Genomic DNA, 25,441 nt, shown 5'->3' with positions numbered 1-25,441 from the left:
TTTTTTTTTATTATTGGAAATTTCTAAAGCAAACTGGTAAAATATGAAGGCGTAGGTTGCAAAATCCTAAATGATAAACAGTCAAAAAGTAGTTCATGTTAGATGGTACGTCTAAGGTCCAACAGAAAAAATACAATGTCAAGATGATTCCTAGACCTGAGTGACAGCTGATATTGATTGGCTGATTTTACTTTGAGTCAAAATATAAACACCTTTGCAGCCTAGAAGATTTCATGTTCAGAGCATTCAACATGCTCCTTGAACCCAGAGCAGGTCATCTTTGCTTTGAGAAGGCCGAGGAGGTATCAGAGTTGTTTATTGGTCTACATTACATCAAAATTGTCGCATGGCAGTGTCAGGCACGACAAATCCAGCCTAATTATCGCTGCACACTATCTGCTGTCTATCTGAAGCACAGTTCATTATTGCCAGCTACCAATGGATCCTAGAGATTTGATGTGGATCAGTATTAAATGAATAACCGTGCCGTGACATAATCTGAAAATGCTAAATGGAATGTGTTATCTTGCGTCATTCATTTTTATGATTGAAATGCAAATCGGCATTGAGAGACCATAGAGAAGCCTGAAATTTACTTCAAATCTAAAAAGTTCAGTGATTTCAACAGTGTCATAAAAATTAAAAAGGTGAATACATTAACAACATAATGGAAGCATAATGGCAAACGTAATATTACATTAGATCTCTTAAAAGTTTGCATGCTTTAACGCCAAGACTGATTTTTTAGGAGTAATTGTTCATCTTTAAGATACCATACGCAGTAATTAAATTTGTAAATTATTGACAGGCCATCTTATTTTTTAAGAATGAGCCGTATGGAGGGCGCCACTAGTCAAAAGTATCATACAATCGACATTCACTGAATTCACATTACAGAACCCCAAGTGGCTGCGGCTCACATTATATACAATGGAAAGTACAAACACTTCAACTGAAGGTGTTTACATGACATGGTAAAGTTTAATTTGTTCCATTAAACCAAATACTCTTGTTCACATGGGATTCGGTTCGGAATCGCAAATCGCTTTTGTCCAGGCATGATGTCGTGAATCCTTCAGCTGTGGGACCATTGCCTTTGAGTTCAACCAGCGTGAGCATGTGCAGTCCAACTCTTTAGAAACATTTTTTTTTTTTTTTTTTACATATTCCATAAATGTCCCCCACCCGCCCATATAACACCAAAATAAACTAAATAGATATCACTTTCCATTTTATTTGCAATCAGTAAGGGAAAGGACATTCTGTCATATCAAAAGGAGATCATACAGTCACGTGTATGCGTCTCAGAAGTCAAGATTGCGGCGGTCGGTCTCTCACTGGATTATGATACGACTGAATAAATAGACTTTACTGTTACTGCGAGGTCCCTTCAGTCGGCGTAGTGCATGATGGACTCCACGTAGTTGCCAGGGAACAGTCCAGTGACGCCGTTGGAGACGCCCTCGAACCAGCCGTCGTCGTTCTTCTTGATGACGTAAATGATTGACCCCTCCATGAAACTCAACTCGTCCTCTTTATCAGCGCTGTAGTCGTAAATGGCGACCACTGAGAAACAGGAAAGGAGACGTGGGTTCAGATTAGTAGTGAGCAGTGGTCAAACTACAACAAAATTCAGACGCTTTACTTAATTAAAAGTACAAACCCCAATTTGCCTGATGTTGGGACGTTGTGGAAAATGTAACATGAATTTCAAAACTCTGCACCAAAATTTATTATTTTTACTCAGGAATTCAACTGTTTGTCATGTAAACCCAAAATACAAATAAAAAATGTTGGGATGCTCCTTTTATACCCAATCATGACCAATTACCCTAATATTTTTTAGCATTCCTCAACTTGTATTGCCCAACTTCATAGGAATTGGGGTTTGTACTAATACACCCCTGTAAACATACTCTGTTACAAGTAAAAGTCCTGCAATGAAAATGCTAATTAAGTAAAAGTATGCAAGTATCATCAGGAAGACTTACTAGTAAAAGTACTCAATGCAGTAAAATCCTCACATTTTAGAAACTAGAAACAATCAAAACAGTTCTCTTAATCAACTAAGTGTTTAATCGGCTAATCATTTCAGCTGAGCATGAAGAACTGCATATTTTTGGGTAGTTTAATTTATAGCACAACATCATTTTATAAACTGCTACTGCTGTGTTGTGTGTGCAAAAATCTTACTTTGTAAAGTAACTAGTAACAAAAGCTGCAGGTGACTGTTGTGGAGTAAAAAGTACAATATTTCCCTCTGAAATGTAGCAGAGTAGAAGTAAAAAGGGGCATGAAAAGAAAAAACTTACGTAAAGTACAAGTTAAATTTGTACTCAAGTACATTTCCACCACTGGTAGTAAGTTTGCAGCGTAAGACTAAACTGGTTGTGCTCGATTTTTGATCAAACCTTTCTCGACGTAGCTCTTGGGGGCCCACTGGGGATCTCCATCAGCGTAGGGGTCGCTGTACTGCACGACGGCAGCATCCTCCTCCTCGTAATCAACTGGAGGAGGTGGCGGAGGTGGAGGAGAGTCGTCAAACATGGGCAGGTCATCTGGAGGCGGAGGAGGAGGTGGAGTAGGAGTGTCTGCAACTGTTGAACAGACACAGAAGGTCGTCAGATGCTCGAGAGGTCAAGGACGACCGGTCGCCGTGCGTCTGGTGCTGGAGTGGGCGGCGCTGAATCATGCAGAATAACCGATAGTATGATAGTATGTCAGGAATATTAAATATATCAAGCAGGCTAGATCACTGTTAAGACTTCCCATGCACTTATAGGATGGTATACTTTATGTGTAAGCGTCTTAAGTGATCTGTGCACTTCATGCTCTTCTTTTTAAACTCGGAAAAAGAGGATTGCACAGGATTATGAAAACTTCCATAACATAAATGATTAATACATGCTGTGTCATGCTGTTTGGTAGGTTAAAGGTTTGCAAAAAGTGCTATTTGTTAACCGATCTACACCTTAGAAAACTAAAGCTGCTTTCCGTCAAGAAATAAATTAACTATCATAAACTGACACCTTCTTGACTGTTATATTTGACTGTATTGCAGGTTTTGGTCCAGCAAGGGGCGGCAAAGAGTCCCATCATCTCCAGCGCAGTTTTGCAGAGATCTTAGGAACTTTTCCCCCCTAAACATTATTATTCACCTCTGCTCAAGCCCGCGGTGCTACATTCAGCATATGAATACCAAGCTTCAGTCAGTGATAAAACCTCCTCCACGAGAAATCACTAAAAACAGTAGGTGGTGCTGTGGCACTCTCAACTATCTCAGTTGGTTGCTTTTCAACTGCACATATTTTAAAAAAAAGATACTTGTTCTGCCAAAAAAGTCAGCTATGTGTAATACCCCTGTTTCTACTTAGAAACATTAACAATGTAATCTAATAGATGAGGAAATAAAGCTGTCTCCAAACAGCAGATAAAGCTACTTTAAAAGTTGTATTAACCATGACGGCTCTGTAATGAGACACTTTCTTGGAGGGTTCATTGTTGCAAAGGAATGGTATTAGTGTTCTCAACAGACAGGTGTGGAGGATGAATAAGCACAATGCATGCTGGGTATGGTTGGCCCCGATTAAGAAGAAAAGTAGGTCTTAGCCTCTTCACTTACTGCTCTCCTGCATCCTGGCCACAAAGCCAGTCAGTGGTATCTGTGGAGTCAGCTGGGGCATGGGGGGAGGAGGAGGAGCGATAGACACTGAAAGCCAGCAGAGAAACGACAGAAAGGCAGAAAGAGAAGAACATAGAAACAAAAACAACAAAAGAGAAAGCCCATCAGTCACCAAGAATGTACAGATAAACTGAGTGAGTTCCCTCCCCCCAATCCCAAACAAACAACGCTGACACAGACACACTGCAAGAATTGTGAGCTCGCACACGTCCAATAGAACAGGGCAGTTGTGTGCGACAGAGACAGATTGGGAGCTGAAGTGCTTAGTCACATTAATTAACCCGTCAACTCACACAAATTTTCTAAATTCCAAATCAGAGTTTCAAAGAACATTTTTAAAATGACCAGTTATTAACAGAAAAAAAATCAATAGATTAATTAATTCAGATGCCTGCAGCGTCCCCACAAATCGGACACAATTGCTGAAAAGTTCAGTGACGTGTGCCAGTGTCATGAGATTTCTGGGGATCACTGAGGCTGGGGGATAAACTGCGGATTAGGTTTGATTTCTGTCACTCAGACAGCTCCCAGCTCATGGATTTAAAAGAAGTGATGGCTGCCTGAGTGCCAGAAGGAGGCGCTGTTTGCATTAGAGGTGTATCAACCTCAACCCAAATCCCAGGCAAACCGCTTGACCTCCCCTATAGATCTGTTGCAGTTATGTACAGCGTACTTTGAACTGTCACTTTACATTTTTAAGACTTTTCTCAGATCAATTTGATCAATCCAAAATTAGGGACACATGGACCAATCAACAGTGGCAAAACACATCAAGCCCGGTGCTTCTGTGAATGCACATCGAAGCTGATGATCACCATATGGAGATGAAGGAACTAGAACCCCCTCTACAACTTGCAAAAAAAAAAGAAACATGTTAATGTACACCCACATCTGGAGCTGGTTTTTCTTGCATTGGGATCTGATCTCAGCCAGGTGTGACTGTAATCCATACAGTGTGACCACATTCTTAGGGGGAAAAAAAAATCCTCCCTGCAAGTTGAAAGGACCCCTAAATCCACTCCTTCTGCTATCTTAAGCTACAAGTACGGGAAGAAGCTAGCAAGTCTTCCCTTTACAGAATGACTTTAAAATAAACGCCACCCATCCAGGCAGAATCACGCTCATTAATAACAGCTGTGAATACAAAGATCACTGGATTGGATGTCATAATCCATACCATGTATCCAGATACTGATCACGTTATCGCCATACCAAATGTAAATGGCGACTAGACAAGAAGTTTTATAAGAATCAACACCCACATAATGAAGAGAGAAATAGATTTACAGGTCAATATCTGACCATGCTTTTGCATGAAGCCAAAAAACTGTGACTTTATGTTGTTAGCAGACATCGATTGTTTGGTTTGGTATCAGTTGTAAAATCCAATGACGAAGCATTCTGCATCAATACTAAAGCCAGACATTATCCAACCCACACTTCTATAAAAAACCTCAACCAGTACTGTAAGACTCAATGGCACAATGAGTAGGAATTCCCCACCCCCCAAAAAAGATGTATAGACTCATACAAAAATAAACCTTCTCAATCACCACTAGAAGTGTATCTGCAGAGACCCTGATCCCTGCCCGTATTTTTTTTTTCTGGGCGTCAACCTCTATAAAGCCAAGCAGACAAAGCTTGTTCCAAAACACTGTAACCCTTGTTCAGCAGGAGCCAAATTTGAGTCGCAAATGACAAATCTTACTCATTCTGCCTTTAAGGAAACGCCAATAAATCTGACAAGAATGCAATTGACCTCAAGACAGCAGTGACTCCCTTGCAAGTATGAATTATTAGTCTGTGCCTTCAAAGGTTAGCTTGCTTTAGTTTGTGACTGTGCATGAATTGAAAAAATGCGTGTTTTTGTGCTTTAGTGACAGTTGAGGATCTACATAGCAGTATGGGACTGGAGACAGATGGGCCTTACTTGAGTTCTGGCCATAGCCAGGAGTGCCTCCGTTAATATGAGGCTGCTGCTGCTGTAGTTGTTCCTGTTGCTGTAGTTGTTGCTGCTGCTGCTGCTGTAGCTGTTGCTGCTGCTGCAAGGAGAACTGGGAAGTGACCGACGGCGCCCGGCGGTAGGTGCCCGTGGCCGAAACCATAGAGACAGAGGAGTTGGAGGGGTTGTGCCGTGAAATCTGGCGCGAGATGGTTCCAAACTGGGACATTGGAGCGGGTCCCAGACCAGGCCCAGGGGCCACCACTAGAAATACCCAGACGGGGGAGAAAGAGAGGGACGATAGGCAGGGCCGAAGAGGGAAGGGGTGGGGTTAGACAGAGGAGGCGGAAAGGGGAAAAGGAAGAAGAAAAGAGAAAAAAATGCACCCACATTATGAAACATCAAGATTGTAAAAGATAATGTGAGCTTTTGAATACTGTTTAGAGCCCCACACCTTATGAAAAGACAATCAACAAGGAAAGCAGGTGAGCTTGGGAAGCAAGACAGTTCATTTATTTATACTGCTGCATGGAAATATATTTCACAGGTAAAATGAAACACAAAAGTCCCAAGAGATCATCCGAATAATTCCTGTTCTTTATATATGTAGCAAAGGAAAAAGATTCAGCGAGCAAAGATAAGAGAGCAGCAACAGGACAGACGGATCCTCCAGGTTTCAAAGGACCTGACAGTGAAAATAATTTCCTCACACACTTGTCAAAGGATTATTAATTTGTCTATTTCAACTATTGCAAGGGTGGGGAGAGTTCATGATCGAGTGCACACATAACACCAGGAGTCAAAGAATAACCAAATCATCTCTAACAACCATAGCATTACTACAACAGCAATACATATGTGATGCAGTGTGTGTGAGAGAAAACAGAAGAGGGAGAGACTTATTTTCGCATCGCTGGAGTATTTCCTGTTCACGTTTCTAGATACTCAAGCTGCGTCTCGAGAGAGGCCCTGCTCTCAGATAGGGATGGGTGGAACCAGAGGAAGTAGAGATTCAGAGGAACACAGGAGAAAACAAACTTCTCCATGTTGTCAACGGCAGAAGTCATTAGAGCTAAAAGTGTTCATTGATGTTGTGAGGATGAAATGCGCATGTGATCAAAGAGGTTGTTTGTCTGTCTGTCAGCAGGCTTACAGAATGAACTATTGGCCTGACTTTAATTCAACTTGATGGACGGTTGTAGCATGGGACAAGGAAAAGAATCCAAATCATGGGCAGATACACAAACTATTTTTCACTTTCGTTAACATTGCAATATTGGGCATTTGTGCTGCATTCACGTGACGTCGGAACCATCGGTAAAATGATTTTCCGACCGGGAAAATTCACAAAGCGGTAACATTTTGAGATAGAGGGCGCCCGGATCGCTCAGTTGGTCAAACGGGCACCCATGTGTAGAAGTTTACTCCTCAAAGCAACGGGCCCGGTTTAAAATCTCTATCTTATTCTAATAAATGGTATGATCAGACATGCACATAAAGCAATCCGAACATGGTTCTTCTCTGTCACAGCCCATTAATATAAAATAGAATAAAAAATATTTTGCCTTATGCCACTTTAACCACAATCACTTGGTAAGAAAGTAAAGGCGAGGAAATGACATAGTAATATACGTGTGCAAAAGAAGTACCAGGCCCTTAAGGTAAATTCATTTTATATCTTTGTACGGAAACACTGGCCACATTCTGCCAGTGCCTCAGCTCGGGGGGCTTAAATTTATGTCTTGAATTTAGGTTGTAAAAGTTATCATCTACTCTGTCAATGCAGGAGCTTGAGGGCAAATGTAAATGGAGAATTGTAGAGATTCTGCAGGCAGTTTTTGCCAGGCCTTAGGTGATAGGAGACTTCTTTATTAGCCAATTATAGCAGATCAGCAAAGAATTAGGAAGCACCACCACCACTGAGGATTGAGAAAAATGTTAGTGAACTGGAAAGAAAAACAAGCTTTTGCACATAGTACAGTATGTAACCTGTTGTGTCTACCAAACAGAAGCACATATGCAGTCTGTTCACACTGCAAGCAAGATGTTCACCAAGTAATTACCTAAAGAGCTCAGCAACCAGGAATCAGACTGATGTGCAGAAAGATCTAATGAGCAATAGTTCTACCTAGAGAGTGCAAACGTTGAGAACACATTAAGGATCCTAAAACATATTGTGTTCTCCAAAACTTTAAATATCTCAAAGGAAGTTTGTCATTTCCGTTTTTTTGTCCATTTTAATTAACAAATTTAATTTAATTTTTTTTTACTCATCAATTTAATATATAACGATGTATATGTAGCCCAAATACTGTGCACAAAACCTAGCTCCAGAATAATTGCACAGAAAGAATCAGAACATCTTGCTTGCAGTGTGTCCAAACAGTCAGATATCCATCCACATAGCACAACACCCTTATTAGTGCATCTCCAACATGAGAAGATCCCAGCAGACGTGCGGATTATCCACCACCGACACAGCAGAGGCAAAAGGAGCGGCCTCGGGGTTAAGGAGTCTCACCTAGAGCTGCTGGTGGTGGTGGGGGTGGTGGTGGTTGTGATGGTGGTGCTGGGGGGCCAAACCCGGCCATGAGAGGAGCGGGAGGAGGGGGTGGAGGGGGTGGGGGAGGCGGAGGGACTCCCGGGGGAGCAAACATGGGCGGGACTGTAAGGAGTATTTACATTAGTAACCATTTAAAGCAGTCTGTCCTCGCCGCCTCCTGCACCTCTACGCAGCGTTAAATAACATCACATCTCTTCACTCAAGAACACTTGGGAACCCGGAGGAGCACTTTTGACTATGTTAGGGCACTGCAAATCCTTGGATACACTTCTTTGTGGTATGAATTGAGTGTTTCCATGGCGACCAGCTTGCAGGGAGAGCTGTGGTTAGTTCTGTGCTGCTGGCCTGATGTTTAGCTCAAATTGTTCGCAAAAAAGTTAAGCGCAGTAGTAACTAAGGCGTGTGTATGGTGTATTGCTGTACTATATGTAGCTTGTAATGTTGGCCCTACTGTTCCACTCTAAAGCAGCAGGCCAGAAGCAGTGTGGCCTATTTACCCAGTAGGATAGAGAATCAGCTGTGCTTAGAACACAATGGGCCTGCATAATCCCTGTCTGGTAAACATAGGCTTTGTGTTGCATACTCTCACTTCCAATTTTACATTTACCTTGTCAAGAAACGCCTATTGGTATATACATGTATATTATACTTAAAGAAATAAAGATGTTTCCTGATGTCTGTTGCTTCAAATTTCTAGATTTTACACAGACAGACATGCATTTTGGACTTACAGTCATATAGTGGTACGTAGTGTTACATACTAGTCTACTGTTTAGTGTATGCATAAAAGTCAACTCTCTCACAGATATGCACATTGTACAAAAGGCACATCCTGTTTTCTCATCATTGCCTGTCAATGTTTAAAGAGTGTTATCTCATTTCACACAGGTCAAACACACCAGACTTCCAAATGCGTAAACAGATTTTTGCGGGAGGAATATAAATACATGTTTGTTCTTTTTTTATATTCAAAAGTGTTCTTTGAACCAGTGTTTGGAGCATGGGAAAGGGTAACGAAACTCTCAGCAGCACTGTGACGCAGGGTGGGGCAGGACTTATTGCTGGGTTTAAAAAAAATGCCAGAATCTTGCCTTTCTTTAATATCAGCAAGGAGAACGGCTGACTGGCCTATGGTAACTGTCACTGTGTGATGTGCAGCTAGCAAAGCTCACCTGGTCCAGGGTTGGGGATGGATGGTGTAGGCACGGCGATGGGAATGCCAATTCCGCTGCTGCCGCTGTTTTCCCTGCTGCTACTACCCCCGCTGCTTCCACTGAGGGAGGAGAGAGACAGAAGAGAAAGAGGACATTGTTTTACTCAGGGCAACCTGCTCAGACTGCAGATATATGGAGTCAGACTGCAGATATATGGAGCCTGCTTCGTCTGTTCTCAAGTCGTATTAAGATTATTGGACTGTGAAACATCACATTGGCATCTTCTTCTCTCATGTTGATTGTTTCTGTCTTAGAACTGAGCTGCAGAGTGACACACCCAGGAGAGCATGACATGAGTCACAGTCAGTCAGACTAAAAGAATCCCATGAAAAACAGTCCAGGATTTTTTTTTTCTTCATACAAACCACTTAAAAATATCTGGTGTCAGTTACTCTGATTGCCCCCCCAAAAAGTTTCAATAATTAACAGTAATTATCATACACACTGTGTAATTAGTCTAATAATAAGTTTTGCTTTTGTTTGGCAGATCACATTAGAATGGGGGTGAATCTCAGGCTAAATTCACTTGTTGTACATGATATGACCCTTTGCCAAACACATTCAAAGGCTGCGGCATTAGTGAATGAACTGAAAGCAACAAAGACGCAATGGCATATCAGCTTTGTGAGAACAGTGTTAACACATGAATCAATTATTGCAAATATCCCAAACTGTAGTCACAGATTCTGCTAACATAGCCAGTCAGTATCATTAGGGCTGCTGATAAAATATTATTGGTCCATTAAAGGGATGGTTCAGAGTAAGTTCACCCTAGGGACCTTTGCACCATGACCTTGAGCCAAACACTCCCCCCGGAAGCTTTTTTCCCTTGGTCGGACATTGAGGAAGTTAGTGCTAGCAGCGGAATGGCTTAGTGCAGGCGCTGTGTAGCTCGTAAATTACGCTGCTAATAATGCACGGAATGGTACCTAACTTCTATAGCAGTACAAATAGGTTCTGTTCTCATAAAACGAGGCATTGGAAGCATTTGTAAGTACACTAGGAGTTTATTTAAATAACATTAACATTTAAATAACATTTTGCCTAATAGCTCCTACTTTCTGTAGATAGCTAGCTAGCCAGCTACAACTGATGAATCGCAGAGCTAGCCTTCCAATCCTCCTCCATTAGTTGTAGCTCCTCATCCGTGTATTCGGGCTCAAATAGGTCAGGGCAACCTTTGAAATCGTCGTCACGTTGGATGTTGATGTAACCTCAAACTGCCATTTTGTTGATCTATTCTTCTGTTTTCCATTTAAATAAACTTCCTGGGTACTTACACACTTTGTAATGCCTCGTTGTATGATTTCAGAACCTATGTGTACTACTGCAGAAGTTTGGTACCATTCGGGCCTCATTAGTGGGGTCATTTACAATACAAACAGTTTGTTCCATTAGAGCCTGCACACAGCCATTCCTCTGATAGCACTAACTCACCCAATGTTAGACCAATGGAGAAAATCGTATGGAGGGGGGGTTGTTTGGCTCGAGATGATAGTGCAAAGGACCCTAGGTCGAACCATCCCTTTTACCTTAGTCAATACACATATGTTATTGTCCAAAAACAACATGTTCATATTTGTGAATTCATCTCACGTGAATAGTTGTTTCATAGCTGATAAACCACGCATGCCTGTGTGTCAACTTGTTATTAAATGTCAAACTGCTTTAACATATGACTATGAATAGATTTAGAGATTGATAATAAGAATATATAAAAAAAACTGCATTACAGTAGCATGTGGCAGTTAATTCCCCTGACAGTTCTAGTTTAGTGGCTTGATAAACAAACAACTTTGTTTATCATGCCACTAAAACCCATCTAATGTTATCAATTCTTCCCGGCCCCAGCCTCTGAGGATATAGGGCATGGGAATGTAATATGTATGTCAGCTGTGCAGTGGTCCGCATAAGCGCTGTTTCACGCTATGTTTGACCCCCGGGCTCGTAGATCAATGCCCTGGCTGACTAAATCCCCCCCCTCTCGCTCTCAGTCTCTCGGGCTGGCCTTGATCCTCATTTCTGCACACCCCACCTCTCTGGTTTGTTTTCACCTCTTTCATCCCTGCTTTTCAACTGATCCTCCTCCCTACCTCTCACCCTTAACCATCCCTCGACCTCTTCATCCCCTCATTGACTTTAAAGTGACTCCCATACCCCTCGCCCTGTCTCCTCTGATTCCTTCCATCCCTCTGAACCAGCTCCCACCTCACCTTACCTCCCCCCACATCTCTTTATCCCCTTTTCCCATCATCCCCCACTCCATCCCCTGATCCATGTCAGTTGAGCCCTGGGGCTCTCCAGCAGGGGTTAGCCCCCTGAAGGATGTTGGTGGCTAAGTGTCTTTAGGGATAGAGGCTAAACAATATCATATCATCTCTCTTTTGAAGTGAGCGTCGTACTTTAGTCCCCCATCTGCATGTTTTTGGACTTATCCATTCTAATCCCTCTGCAACTTAGCAGTTTCCTTTGCTAACCCATTTATCTCTTCCCCGGCTTTTGATTTAGTCTTTGTTTCAAAACGCTCACGGTGAAATGAAAGCACTCAGCTGCTCCACTTCTCCACCTTGCTGCCCGGCTCACCGAGCCGCCACTCAACACACCAAGCTGTTAATAAATCAACCGTCTCACCTGCTCACAGCTGAGAAAAATCTCTGGAGCCAGTGAAGAAATAGACACTGTTCTCCGTGTAAGAACAAAGAACTAAATGTGAAAACAGTACATAAAAACTATGTGCATTGGCATTGCGACACAATATGACTCAACATAAATGCAACAAGATTTCAGATCAGAGCTCTTCTGAAAGAATTGATAAATAAAAAGATCAATAACACCAAATTCAAACTTCAAAAATATTTTGAGATTTACCATCTAAAACTGTAGCCAAGAGATGTTGTATAGGGTGCTGCACAAAAAAGTCAAGATGATTAAAAAGTAGCAATCAAGTTGCTCCAATTAACCTAAAATTCTAATATTTGGAGTCTCAAAATGAAGGTACTTATTTTCTTTATATCTGTAAAGTAATGTTTATTAGCACACTCAAATGTGCATAGATAATCAGCACAGAAACGTATATAAATGTATGTATAAAATAACTAGGTTATTTACTATGTTTATTAACTTCTGCAGTTCTGCTTCTCTGGTGCATATTTGAAAAGCCTCATAAAACATAAAACAGTTCCTCATTACAAAAAGGAAATAAAATATGATAAAAGTAATTTAACAGTCCTCCAATCACTGAACAAACAAATAAAAAGAGACAACTGCTTGTGAACTACACTTTCAGCCTGGATATCATTTGTCACGGCATATATACATACACGGTGCATAATGATACCACATTTGACTCAGTGTTTCCTCTATGTTGATTTTTTATGGGCGGCCTGCCATGGCAAAATGTCTGCCGCCACGGTATCAGAAATATACTGATATACTGCTCAAATAGGCCAATGTAGCCGCGGTCGTCTTTTAAATGATACTGCCGACGTAATGCACCCCCGTTGGCTGCTGCTCACATTGCAACAATTACCAACAAGTAGAACTATTTAGAGGTTATTGGGCCCGTCCAGTTTAACTCCACATACTGTTGTGTTGATGGAGTTTATTGTCAAAACGTTCACTTCCTTACGAGTTAACTATTAAACGAACAGCTCCACCAAAAATGTCACCGCGGGGGGGGGGGGGGGGGGGGGGGGGGGGGGGGGGGGGGGGGGGGGGGGGGGGGGGGTCTGTTCCAATTGGACAACGTTCAACTTGTCAGTTCTGTCAGCTCATCATCCTGATATCAAACATCTGGAAACATTAAAATGGTAAGTGAGACAGTGTAAAATAATATAAATGGGAAATAGCCTATAGATGTATTCATTTGGGTTTCAGTTTCCCTATGAAGAATTTCTTTTCAAATTAATTTTGTAGACCTGTTGCAGATGTTAAGTGCCCTATTCTGAAAAATTACAGTTCTATCACAACGGAAAAATATAGCTCATTGTGTGGGAATAGAGGTGAATAAATAGATGTGTTTGTGTTGCAGCGACGTGTCAGTTCCGTTTCATATGTAAAACATTTGGCGGCTTGTTTGGACAGACCTGCCCCCGCTTCCAAAAAAAAAAAAAAGATCCTACAGGAAAACACCGTGATTGAACACTATATATTGATTAAAGAGAGGTGTTACGAGAGAGCGATAGGGAACTAGTCCATGGTAGCCCCCTTCGCCACCATGGTGACCCTGTTCACTTTTAATTGTGTTTAAAATTAACAATGAAGGAGCAAAAGAGTAGAAGGTAGTTGAGGCCACATTTTTTAAAAAAGTAGTAAAGGCAAGTTGAATACTGGGACACGACAAGAAAATGAATTTACAGTGGATTTTAACTTCATTTTGAAATCATTTATCGCATTCGGATGTATGATTGGTCCACAGAGCCATCTTAAATGCATTTTGTTGAGTTTTAAGAGTTGAAGCAGGAATTCTGGTAAGCAAATTGTATTACCAGGATACTGACTGTGACCTCAATACGCAAGTTTTCTTAAGACAATCATGTCTGCATATGACGGTGAAACTGTTCCCTTGGAAACATATGAGATAATAACAGTGGCATCACACAGATGCCTATATTGAATTTAGGCTTTGGGCTGAGGATGGCAGAGACTGATGAGCTGAATAAGCACAGCCAACAGCAAGCCTGTGTAATCAAATAGTGAGGCCACAGCAGGAGCAGCTGCAGCGGGGCGGGTACCGCCCGACTTGGAGGACAGCATCCGTTTGTCAAAGGTACATTAACATTAAACCACACATGAGTAACAGTGATGCTGTCGCTGCTTTAAGTATCTGAAGCCAACAATTACAATAAGTCCTGGAGTTTGGTTTTAAATGATAAAGTGTACGAAGAACCTCCACGTGAGTTAGCAGTTTTACCAACCATGCATGAGCAAGAAAGAGAAGTTGGGGCGAGGGTTGGGAAAATAACATAGTTATGTAATATTTATGAGCATCACAGTCAGCATAACAGGCTTTTTAGCTAATGAGGCGACTCCACTACTCGTAACTCAAATTTGATGAAAGCGTCTCCCACTTTCTCTTCACATGGAGAATTCTGGGTACCAATCCTTGACAGTCATGTTCAAGGGTTTCTATGCTGCAGTTGACTTAGGGTTTTTTGCAATGGCACTTTATATCAGAGCTTTTACAGATATTAATATCAAAGGGAGTCAGGCCATGGTAAGAAACCCCCTGAGCCTTGTCAGACAAACGCTGGATTTAGTAGAGCGGAGAGGTTGAAGAGGTGCGAAAGTGCTGCAAACAGCTGAACTAAAGTAAAAAGATTAGAACTAGACGACATGGTACAGTGGCTTGTTGGAGAGATACTTTCTTTACGTTGCTGAAACACATTTAGTGCTCAGTTTAGAGGGGTAGCTGGAACACTAATTCCGCTCATAGCGATCCAAAAAAGGAAACAAATTAAAAAGGTACCTGTCTAGCTTGCCATTAAAAGCTCTACAAAGTTAATAAACATTTTCAACTGCAGATTTGAGACTTTTATCCGTAAAGTTTTGTGAAAGTTTAGATGTCAAACTTCGTCACATCAGTGGGCAACAATGTCGGGGTGCAACTTTGCATTAAGCTGCCTACTTAACTATCAAGTTGCATATTACAGCTGTTTATAAGCTATAGTTTTCTTATACATCAAGTCCTCATTATGAATCCATTTCTACCTTTCTTGTATACTGCAGGGTAATTCTGTTAATGTGTATTCATAGTACTTTGAAGCATTGCTACGTTTTAGTTGTAGTTACTCAGAAATTCTTCTTCTGTTAACTGTGTACTTGCTGCACCTTGCACTTTGTTCTGGAAAACATCTGCTCCTCTTCCCGCAGGTTTTTTACATTATTGACATTTTAGAGGAGTTTTACATTATCCAAATAGAACTAACTTGGTCGGTGTGTGTGTGGATCTGGTACTGTAGCTAAAAGAAGTATATGTATCTGTCCGTGTGTCCTGCAAAGAATGTCATCGTGAAATCTCTGCATCTTTGGGTCTTGGAAGTAATCATTTTCATTATCGATCGAGTGTATTGCTTCTTTTTCAGATTTTTTTGGTCGATTAATTGTTAAGTCTAAAAATGTTTAAAATGGCAGTAAATTACATTAAAGCTCACAAGGCATTTACAAGCTGGCATATAAAACAAAAATAATAGTACATCCCTCACACATAAAGCAATTATCAAGAGTCGATGAATAACCGGTAGAGCTGCACTGGTTTGTGGGACAGACTGTTTGCCTCATCTTTTCTTATCTACCTGTGTGTGCGTTGTCTCTGGTTGAGCGACGCCGTGCGACCAGGGCTGTGCTGCAGGCCGTGCTGGTTCCCTAGTCGGGCGGGGCTGGTCATGTAGTCGTTGGGCACCGTGGGCGGCTTCACCGGCTCCAGGGTCTTGTAGGAAGTGTTGCGTCTGCAGCAGGCCGGAGATGGAAAGGCAAATAAATAACAAATCGAGGACAGGAATGATCATAATCATCAGATGATGCTGTGTGCTACAGACTGGATGAGGGTACATCCCAGTTTACTCTTGGAATTAATATCCGATATCTAATATCTGCTGCTGTGCATCAGACGACGATGAACTTCACCAGGGAGTGAGGCCTATCTCACAAGAACAGATAAAAGTTCCCAGACTTATTTTTGGATTAGATCCCCTTTCCTCTGGCTACACTAACACCAGGTTTGTAATATTAAATGTGTATAGGTACCAAAACCATAAAGATACAGCCATCACAGCCACACTGAGTTTAAAAACAACATCCCAGGGCATCCTGTTAGCTCAGTGGGTTGTTGTTCATTGTGTTATTTCATCTTACTCTTTACCAAACATTTATAAAAAAAAAAAATCTAGAAAAAGGAATAACTGACATGTACTTTAACTGCATGTACTTGTATCGCCCCCACAAGAGCCTTGGTTTTTTTCATTCAGTGTTTGATAATTAGAGGATTAGTCGTCCTTTCATGATGACTGAAATGGAATTTTTTACCCGAGCGTGCCGCGCCCTGACATTGGAGGGCTCGGCGGCTTCTGCGTCGGCGGATTGGTCCTCGATAGTGTTCCTCCTCTGATTGACTGATTGTTTCCATGTTGCTGTGATTAGAGGAAAATAAATACTTATTTAACAGCCGGATGACTTCAGACCATTGTGTGATGAAGAAATTAAATGTTATAGGCTGCCCAGATGAAAGACTCCTCAACAACATAGATTTATATTCCAGTTGGTTTATGTTTTGAAGAGTTATGTAATGCCATCCCTGCTGGTGTTTAACTTAGTCACAGGGTGATTGCTGCTGATTTCAGGTTAGAAACCTCTGGGTTGTTTCAACAAGGCTTCTTGCAAAACACTTGTTTCTTAACAAGTGGGTAACTAAAGCGTGGAATTGAACAACACCTGGATTTGCAGTGTTGCAAATAACTGTTGAGTCTTTTTGAAGGAATTAAGGATATAGAGTTTATGCCTTGTCTGGGGAGCCTATAACGATTTTAAATAAAACTACAGGACACGTATGGACTACTACACAAAATGTAAAGTAAATAACAACAGACACAGTTGGTAATTTGACAAGGAGGGTGCTACAGAGCCTCAGACTGTGTTCTGGGCCTAAAGGACTACAAGTATGTTAATGGGAATAACATGGGAATGACAACACTAACATGTTGGGGGGTTTTGCTGTGAAAGGGAGCTGGACGAATCAATAGTACATCATAGTAGAATAGGTCAATATGACAAACCAGACTTACCTTGGCTTTTAGCCACTTATGAAGGCGAAGGGGGGAAAAACACAGCAGAGAGAGACAGAAAGAGAGCATGTCAAAATGGCCATGTCTAAACGGATCAGTCAAGATACAAGCGAGCAAGAGAAAAATGATTCCTTGCTGTATTTACACTGAGTAAACATTTAGCGCGGCCCAGGGCAGGTCAGCGGTTACAAGTCATACTAGCAGAGGAAAACACTGAGACCGTTGCTCCCTTTGCTCACACTACTGTACAGTGCCACACCCTGTGTCCCAATCAGGCTGCAAGGAGCTCACAGGGATCTGATAGCAGAGCAATTGTAAACAAGGCAGTTTTATCATACCAGTGTGTCTGAAATTGAAAAATGTATCTTTGTACGTCAAAGCGTAATAAGGATTTTTAAGTCTACTGAGCATCTGTGTGTTCATTTGATTCATTTCATTTTGTTTGGACTTAAAAAAACTCTGATTATCACGTTACTGGCAGCGATAAAAAAAAAAAAAAAAACTTTGTACTTGTGGGGAATGATGTTAAAGAGAATATAAAGCCAACATAGCAGTGGGGTTTGACAACTGCAGAGTCAAGTGGCTCATCTATAATGCAGCTTCCCCAGTGGCCATGCAGAAAGCATTGTAGCTTCACAGGACCACGAGAGAAAGAGAGAAGATGAAACCCAAAAGCAAAGTTTTTATTTTTTTTACAAAAAACGCAGCTGTTAATGCTTATTTCACATTTAACTTTTACCTTCCCAGGGTTATCAGAGCTAGACAAGATTCAATTTACAATCTAAGTCATGTTAGGAATGCAAAGGCCTACTACTGCCTTCCCTCATCTTCCTGGCTAATGCCACATCTCTGTTTTATTACTCAAAACAGACTGTCAGTGGGAAATTGCTTTAGTTCCGTCCAAGTTAAATTATGGGGCAGACAGGTTCAGATTAAGGTCAGTATCAATCCCTATAAAGGCTTGCCATGTCGAGCTGGAGTAAAAATCTAGAGCAATGCGGTCTGCAAGAGGGTTAGGGTCAATGCTCAGTATACAGGACACAAACACCTCCGGAGGTTAGAGTTGTCGCCATGGATACATCCCAAAATATATAGTCCAAAGATGAGAAACATGTCCTGGTGAACTGTTCTTACTAATGTCGTCATGGTGGCTAATGTGTAATTGTTTTGTCTTTAAAAGCTACAAAACAGCTCTTAATTAAATATTTCAAACTCGTAAACAGGTTCATTAATCAGCTGCAAGATGAAAAATTATAAACCTTATCTTCAAATCAATCACTGTTTGATACTATTTATGGTTGGCATTTTTTCAGCAACTGTTAAATGTATTTGCATTCTGTATTTGGCGCTCTATTTATTGTTTTTGTATAGTAAATTGTTGGGGTCCGCCATCCCCACGCCGGACTGACATTGCCAATAGCACTAAAATATCAGAATTCCTCAACACCCAAACTCGCCCCTTAAACTAATCTTGTAAACTCATAAGTGACACAGAGCAAAATATCAAAAGGACTTCAAAAGGAAATCTGACTTCAAATCCCTTGTATCATCCCAACTGACTAGATTAAACATCAGCTGACTGGAAGAATAAATCTCGTCTTTCAAATTAAAGCTAGAAAGCATCACGTCACCGCGAGGATGCCTTGCGATGCAGGAACACCGTGATCCGTCAGCTGTGAGAGTCCACTTATTATCAATATGATTTTCAGAGAAAAATCACATTATCCGCCAGATGAATTTCACCTTCCATCTTTCTGAAAATTCCTCTTTATTGCTTGTTTGGATCCGAGAACAGCTTCCATTAAATACTGTATGTGAGCGCTACATTATGTCTCTTCTCTGACTTACAGTTCGTGCTTTAGTGTTTAACTTGACAAACTGTGTGTGAGGCCATAAAACCAATTCAACATTTAGGCCAATGCAAACACTCAGCCACATACAGTACAGTATAGCAGGAGTGACAGTTAACGGGAAGCAATAGACATGATTTAAACCCCCATTCATATATTGATTCTGGTCAGTAAGTAAACCATGGCTATAGATATTCCATACAAGCCGGGAATCTGACAGCAGCGATCACGGGATACTATGTCAATTAATATGGAGTATTGATGTAAAATATTGATTGGGTCTTCGGGCTGTGACATGCATAGATGAAAGGTGGTGAGTGATGTATGACTGGCTGCAGGAGCACAGAGCAGTGCATGCATGCATGCGTGGTTGCGTAAATGCAGCATTCATGATATTTTAAAAGGAGAAAATGAGTAATATGATATGCAGTGTTCTTTCAATCGCTACTCTTTGTAAATTTCTAAATATGTTGAAATCTCGCTTAAAAAAGAAATAGTTTTTGTGGGTAATAAAACAATGCCTTCATACACTTTTAAGTGCATTATGTCCAAATTAAAGCAGTGAAGAAAAAAGGTCTCTGTTGTGGGAAAAGACCCAAATAAAATCTTTCACTCCCGATTAGGCATCACACCCTTCCACCGTGACGGACGGATCCAACGTAACTCCCTACGCAGTAAATTGAGAGTGACACGATGGCTTTTATCCTGCCTTATCAATGCTTGTTACGCTACGGGAGGGTAATGGTGGGCCTCTAATCCAATCTGTCTGAAAGCTGCAATAGATTGCCTGATTGATGGTGCAGAGGCGGGTGGAGAGTCATCAGGAAATTATGTCATTACCGCCACTGTCAGGACAACCCAGTGACCCCTAAAGAGGGCCCTAATGGCAGAGAGGGAGTGAAAATGTCACACTTGGATCATAAGAGTTTATCACATCCAAATCAGCTTCTCTCCTGCCTGCCAGATTATACTGACATGAGAATAAACTACAAATCTAATTGTAACAACATCATTCCTCCGCAAAGGTTTAGAGAAACTGGAGAACGAGATTATGAGGGCGCTCCGAGGCCTAAGTGCCTTTTAAAACATCTCACAAATTTGTCCTGCGCTTGTCGTTTTCACAGCGCTCTAAGAACAGAGTGGTTTTCTGAAAGCTACATGATGTAATCACTTTTTTAGTTCATCTCCAGCCACAACCCGTTCCCACCAACCCACACAGTAACATATTCCTGTAGGGTCAGAAGGGGTGCTTTCTGAAGATGAAAGAGAAAACACAAGAGGAAGAGTGCGAGCCAGAAAACGAGTCAAAGTGGGAGAGAGACGAGAGGTAGGGAGATAGGAATATACCTCTGGCAAGAAAGAGAGGGAGGGGGAAGGGATGAAAATTAGATATAAAGGAAGAACAAAAGCAGAAAAACTAATGGACTGTGCATGTAGAGAAATCTGATCTGAGAGCAGATCTGAAGTAGAGAAAGAAAAAAAACTAAACACACAGAAAATCAGGAAAAGTGGGCTCACCTTAACGCCATGGCCAACGTCATCCAGTACAGTGTAGTCAACAGGCTTCCTGATGTACCTGACAGGCCGCTCCATGTTAGCTGGCGCTATGATCTTATGGGTCCTCGACGTGTTCTTGTTGGTGGTCAGGATCCCGATCTCCCGCCTGGCCACCTTCTCTTTATGGATGTCCACCGTCTGTAATTGACACGAGACAGAAAAAGGGGATGTGAGCGATGCCCCAGCGGAAACCCCAGAGACGTACGGTACTCCAAGAACCCCTGGGATTAAATGAACTCGTCATACAGCGGCTTAAGGAGGTTCAATGAAATCCTGAGGCTGTGCTTTTCATCACTGTGGTCGTAAACTTTTGACAACAGCCAGCCATTGCACACTAACAAAATTGATTGTGGTAGAGGCAGGGCCCTGAACACCATAATGGCCGAAGCACGTGCATCTCAACATTTCGGACTTTAAAAAATGAATTGATGACAATGAGTTCACTGACGCCCGAATCTAGTTGTTAAAGACTATTATTCGGAAAATGATAAGGCCTGATCAGTTAGAATTAAAAGTGTTGTGACGAAGTGATGAAATGTGGCTGAAGTGACGCAATTAAAAGAAGACTGCATTCCTATTTTAGAGGAATAAGATCAAGTCAAGGCCCACAGATTTCTATTATCAGAGAAAACGTCTCTTTCATCTCCTTTTTTGCAAAATGCTTGGGCCAAAAGGCCATGCATAATTTAGGCTCCTTGGGACGTAGAGTGTTTTTCTACTGACATTGCACAAATGTTCCATTAATTAGCCAGTCCCCTTTATAAAGACTATTTACTTTAAAGATGCACAAGGAAACGTTGCACACTGCTGGATCCAAATGACAAAAATAACAAAGCTGAACGTAGGCTTCCCTTTTTTAGATACCCTGCACGGTGCGTGTTTGCAGACAGTGTTTAACAAGTACTGTATTAGGGCTTAAATGAGGCAAAAGGGCTAAGGTTTGTTTTAATCTGGCTTTCCCAAAATACTGGATCACTGTTGGTTAAAGACTTCTTTAAAGCTTTGTGTTGCCAAAATTGGGCCATTTGCCATTTACACTTTCATTTTTGCACACAGTTAAATCCATGTCATCCAAACGGATAAATGTGTATTTTTCCAAAACATATTACCAAACAGTTTTAAATACTGGACAGCCAAAGAGGGAAAGCCTTGGAGTAGGTCAGATTGATTACCATACAAAAGCAAGTTTTTGAGTCCATGAGTGATATTGATATTTGGGAGTTTAAAAAGTATGCTAATGAAATGTTATGTTGTACATAATTTAAAAAAAACAATCAATCTTGATACAGATCCTTGTGTGTGGCTACATACTGAGCTAAACATTTTGCAATGTCAAAAATAAACCTGTTAGTGCTTCCTGTTGGCCCGGTTTCTCTACCTCAAACCTAGTTTAACATTTCTGTTTTTGTTTACTAGACCCTAGTCTCGCTTAGACCTTCCCCCAGTGTGCTGTGGAGGAGGGTCTGGCGAGTTGTCTTGGGCATTGCTTATCGCTGTATCGCGGGGAAGGAACATGTTTTGGTACGTGGAAAATATGTACCTTCAAATGTTGTTTTAACCATGCGACAGAAAACTCAGACTGGACAGATAGTCTAGGTAGCTGCCTGGATTTACCCTGCAGAGATCTGAGGAGCAGTTAACCATAGTCCTCATAAATCCACCGAGGTTTAAAATGAAGGAAGAAAGAAGGAAAAGGAAGCTTATGGCAATGGATATCTGGCCTAAACGAGCGAAATCCGTCAAGGACACAGACTGACTATATACCAATACCAAAACTTTGATTTATCAGTCTAGCTCTACAGCAAACTAGTGTTTTCATTATGGTTTGATCTGATGGTTATTTCCTCACTAAATGCTTTAACCGTTTGGTGTTTTAAGTGGGTTTTGTCTAGCCAACAACCTAGCGCTATTCAATCCACACTGAGAAACAGAGAAATGCAGCAATTTGCTAAAAAAAAAAAAAAAAAAAAAAAAAGGATTAGTAGATTATTAAAGTAGTTGGCAACTAATTTTTGGGAGTCAACTGCCATCAAGGAGACAAATCAACTATCTTTTCAAACACCACTGTCAAATCTCCTACAGATCTTACTACCATCACACACCACTGCATTTCCATTCCCTGCTCTGCCTCCACACTACCCTCAAGCTGAGGAGTCCAGGAGCAGCTGCCCTTCCCTCTGAGAGATGAAAGGCTGCAATGTCTGCTGAGGGCAGACCAGTAAAACGATGGTCTTTCACAAGGGGGGGGGGGTGTGGGTTCAGCAACCAGCGCCAACAGAGGATTCTTTTCATGCCACAGTGATCTGGAGCCAGACTGAGCTCCGTCCTTGTTCCACTGTTTAGCCTTCAAGTATCACCCATCCCAGAGTTGAGGCAATCAAAAACACTGCTGGACTTATGTGTAGTCCAGTACAGTGCAGTCATCTCTGGAGAATATCAAGTCTAATTTTAAACCTGTGAGAGCTGACAAGCTCTCGGGCAAAATGATGCAAAGCAGGTTTCACATCTCACAGGACACACAAGGATTAAAGAAATTGGATAATTTAAAATGACAGAAAAAAATGAGGAATTAATAATTCATCATGCAAAGTTGCTTATACATAATTGCTCCCACAGAGACTTCCCATACAAAGGGGAAACATCCGTTCTGTTCCTGTTTTGTCCGTTTGAATCAAGAGGGATGACAGAGCTTTGACTACAGTCATCTTTTCTAACCTCAGTTAGGCCTCCAGAACACATGAGGCTCTTAAATAAAATAAAAAAGGAACTGCGGTGACAAAGTGTTCCCAATGAGGCAAACAAACCAAAGCACAAATATTCAATTTTAGCAGCACTGCAAACTCCAGATTTGAGCTGATAATTGGACTCCACAGCTCAGAGATAATGCCAAAATTTCAAACAGTCATAAATTGTGATTGTCTGGATGCAGCTGTGCCAAAATCGAATCAGTCTTTTGAGCTTCCATTTAAAGGGGAGTGATGGGGTACAGTGATTGGCTAAAATGGACCCAGGCAGAAGACAAGGAGACAAGAGAAAAGGAGGAATAGCTCAGTCATTCTAGGTTTGGTTTTACTCACAAAACAAAGATTTAAGCTTATTTCACCTCACTGTGACCCCAAAACACAACCTCTCAAAGAGACCTCGTAAAGACATGTGACTTTGTTTTCGTAAGATAAAAAGGAGGAAGTGGTTTTTAGCCTAAAAACACAAAAATTGGGAAAGTTCCACTTTCCACCAAAACCACCGAAAGAAATTCCGCTTAAAAGAATTGTGTTGTAAAAATAATTTCGCTATATTGGGAGGCATCTGGTCTTGGCTGCACACTCTCTTCTCATCAGAGAGCAACGTGTGGACAAACATCATCGCGGCCGACACAGGGGGGAAGTGAGAAGGTGACGTAGTGAGTGAGCTAATCTCCTTCCTGTATGCTGTGAAAATAGCCCGGCTGTAACAGTGCAGGCTGATGATACAAGGGTTCTCACAAGGGTGTATTTGAAACAGCAGCGAGCGGTTGCACCCTTTCGAAAACGCCCTGCTAATCCAATGAGCGGCGCCCTAAAGAACGTTACACGGTTTTGACCAAAAGTGCCAAAGCTCCAAGTAGAAAGGGGTATTCTGGCTTGAATCCTTTGGACTGACCCAGCCGGGTGCTCAAACAGCTACTTAATAGTCGGTCTTTTACCTCGACTGCTTCCTCTAACTTTCTAACTGGCACTAAAGGTGTTTACTTGATCCCAATGGTCCATCTGTTAGGTGGAAAGAGACTGAACTCATGTTGCCGAACTGAAAGGTGGATGATTCACATGTGTTTTCAACTACTGTCTCCCATGTGTTGGAGGCCTGTGGGTGTCTTTCCCAGAACACTTAGCAGTTTTGGCTCTGGGGTTCAGCTTCTCCATCAGCTACATGCTTTTAGGATTTAAAAAGAACCTCCTCCTGCTGCTTTCACTTCTCTTTTTACTCATCGTCAACTCTTCCTTCCACTCAATTCTTCTTCTGCATCCTGTTAAGCTTTTTCACTGTCCCTCTATTTCCACCCAATTCTTGCCACACCCACAGATGAGTCAGCCACCTATATGACTAGTGTGAGGATGTAGGTCATACATTGGAGCTGCTGCCAGCACCGTCGTCGTCATCCACACGGTCTAGCCAGACAGAAAAACTAAATCCACTCGAGATCACTTTGGACTGAAAGATTTCTTCCCATTTTGGGATGTGAGTGACTCAGCGCAGCAGTTGCCACAATGCGAGATTCTTGTTGTGTTGTTAGTAGCAACAAGTGCCTAAATATTTGTGATTTATTTATTTTTTGTATCCTTATTGTTGCCATTTTGGTTACGGCTGCACTTGTAAAGCGTGCAGCACCAAAATAGTACGCAGGGTCAGGTATACAAAAAAATGAAATGGTGTGTTAATGGTAACACAATGATGACGTTTGCACACCCAAAGATCTAATGATATGAACCAACCTGGAATCACTTGTTGGATACCAAACAGATAATGGCAAAACATCTAGTGTTGTAAAATACAGCTAATTCCTCTGCTGAACATCCCAAATTCATGAATTGGCTTGTTTGTATTTGCCTATAGATTTAGTAAAGGATGAAATGTCCATTCTGTCTGACTGGAAGAAGCATTTCAGAAGTGGGAATCCAGAACGAGGCCACACTGACTAAACAACGTTGGAAATGGAGCACATTTCAGGTTACGTAATATGAACTCTATAGGACTTTGATATCTATGCAGTAATATTAACTGTATTGTAACAACATCTGTTGCTTGTTCTTTGGAGAGAGACAATCGGGGGACAAAAGATCCAGTTGTGCATGACACTTTAGCACTAGAACTGCAAGAC

At 41.5% G+C, this 25,441-nt stretch overlaps 1 protein-coding gene across 10 annotated transcripts in view; it reads right to left on the bottom strand.

The window, feature by feature from the left end:
• Positions 1-12: 12 nt before the first annotated feature.
• The window catches only part of abi1a (abl-interactor 1a), a 51,425-nt gene continuing 25,996 nt past the window's right edge, over positions 13-25,441 (bottom strand). The window contains exons 3-12 of one of the 10 annotated variants that reach the window (XM_034862608.1): positions 20,548-20,724; positions 17,180-17,194; positions 16,425-16,528; positions 15,695-15,847; positions 9,360-9,460; positions 8,146-8,289; positions 5,613-5,888; positions 3,623-3,709; positions 2,412-2,597; positions 13-1,566 (exon numbers count right to left, since the gene is read on the bottom strand). In XM_034862608.1, the coding sequence (XP_034718499.1) occupies positions 1,391-1,566; positions 2,412-2,597; positions 3,623-3,709; positions 5,613-5,888; positions 8,146-8,289; positions 9,360-9,460; positions 15,695-15,847; positions 16,425-16,528; positions 17,180-17,194; positions 20,548-20,724 (1,419 nt within the window). In that variant the 3' untranslated portion in view covers positions 13-1,390. The remainder of the gene's footprint in view (positions 1,567-2,411; positions 2,598-3,622; positions 3,710-5,612; positions 5,889-8,145; positions 8,290-9,359; positions 9,461-15,694; positions 15,848-16,424; positions 16,529-17,179; positions 17,195-20,547; positions 20,725-25,441) is intronic. The other 9 variants (XM_034862610.1, XM_034862611.1, XM_034862609.1 and 6 more) reach the window with 9 other exon arrangements.

Source organism: Etheostoma cragini, chromosome 22 (assembly GCF_013103735.1).
Source record: "Etheostoma cragini isolate CJK2018 chromosome 22, CSU_Ecrag_1.0, whole genome shotgun sequence".
NCBI lineage: Eukaryota > Metazoa > Chordata > Actinopteri > Perciformes > Percidae > Etheostoma > Etheostoma cragini.
This window is presented reverse-complemented; position numbering and strand designations above follow the sequence as displayed.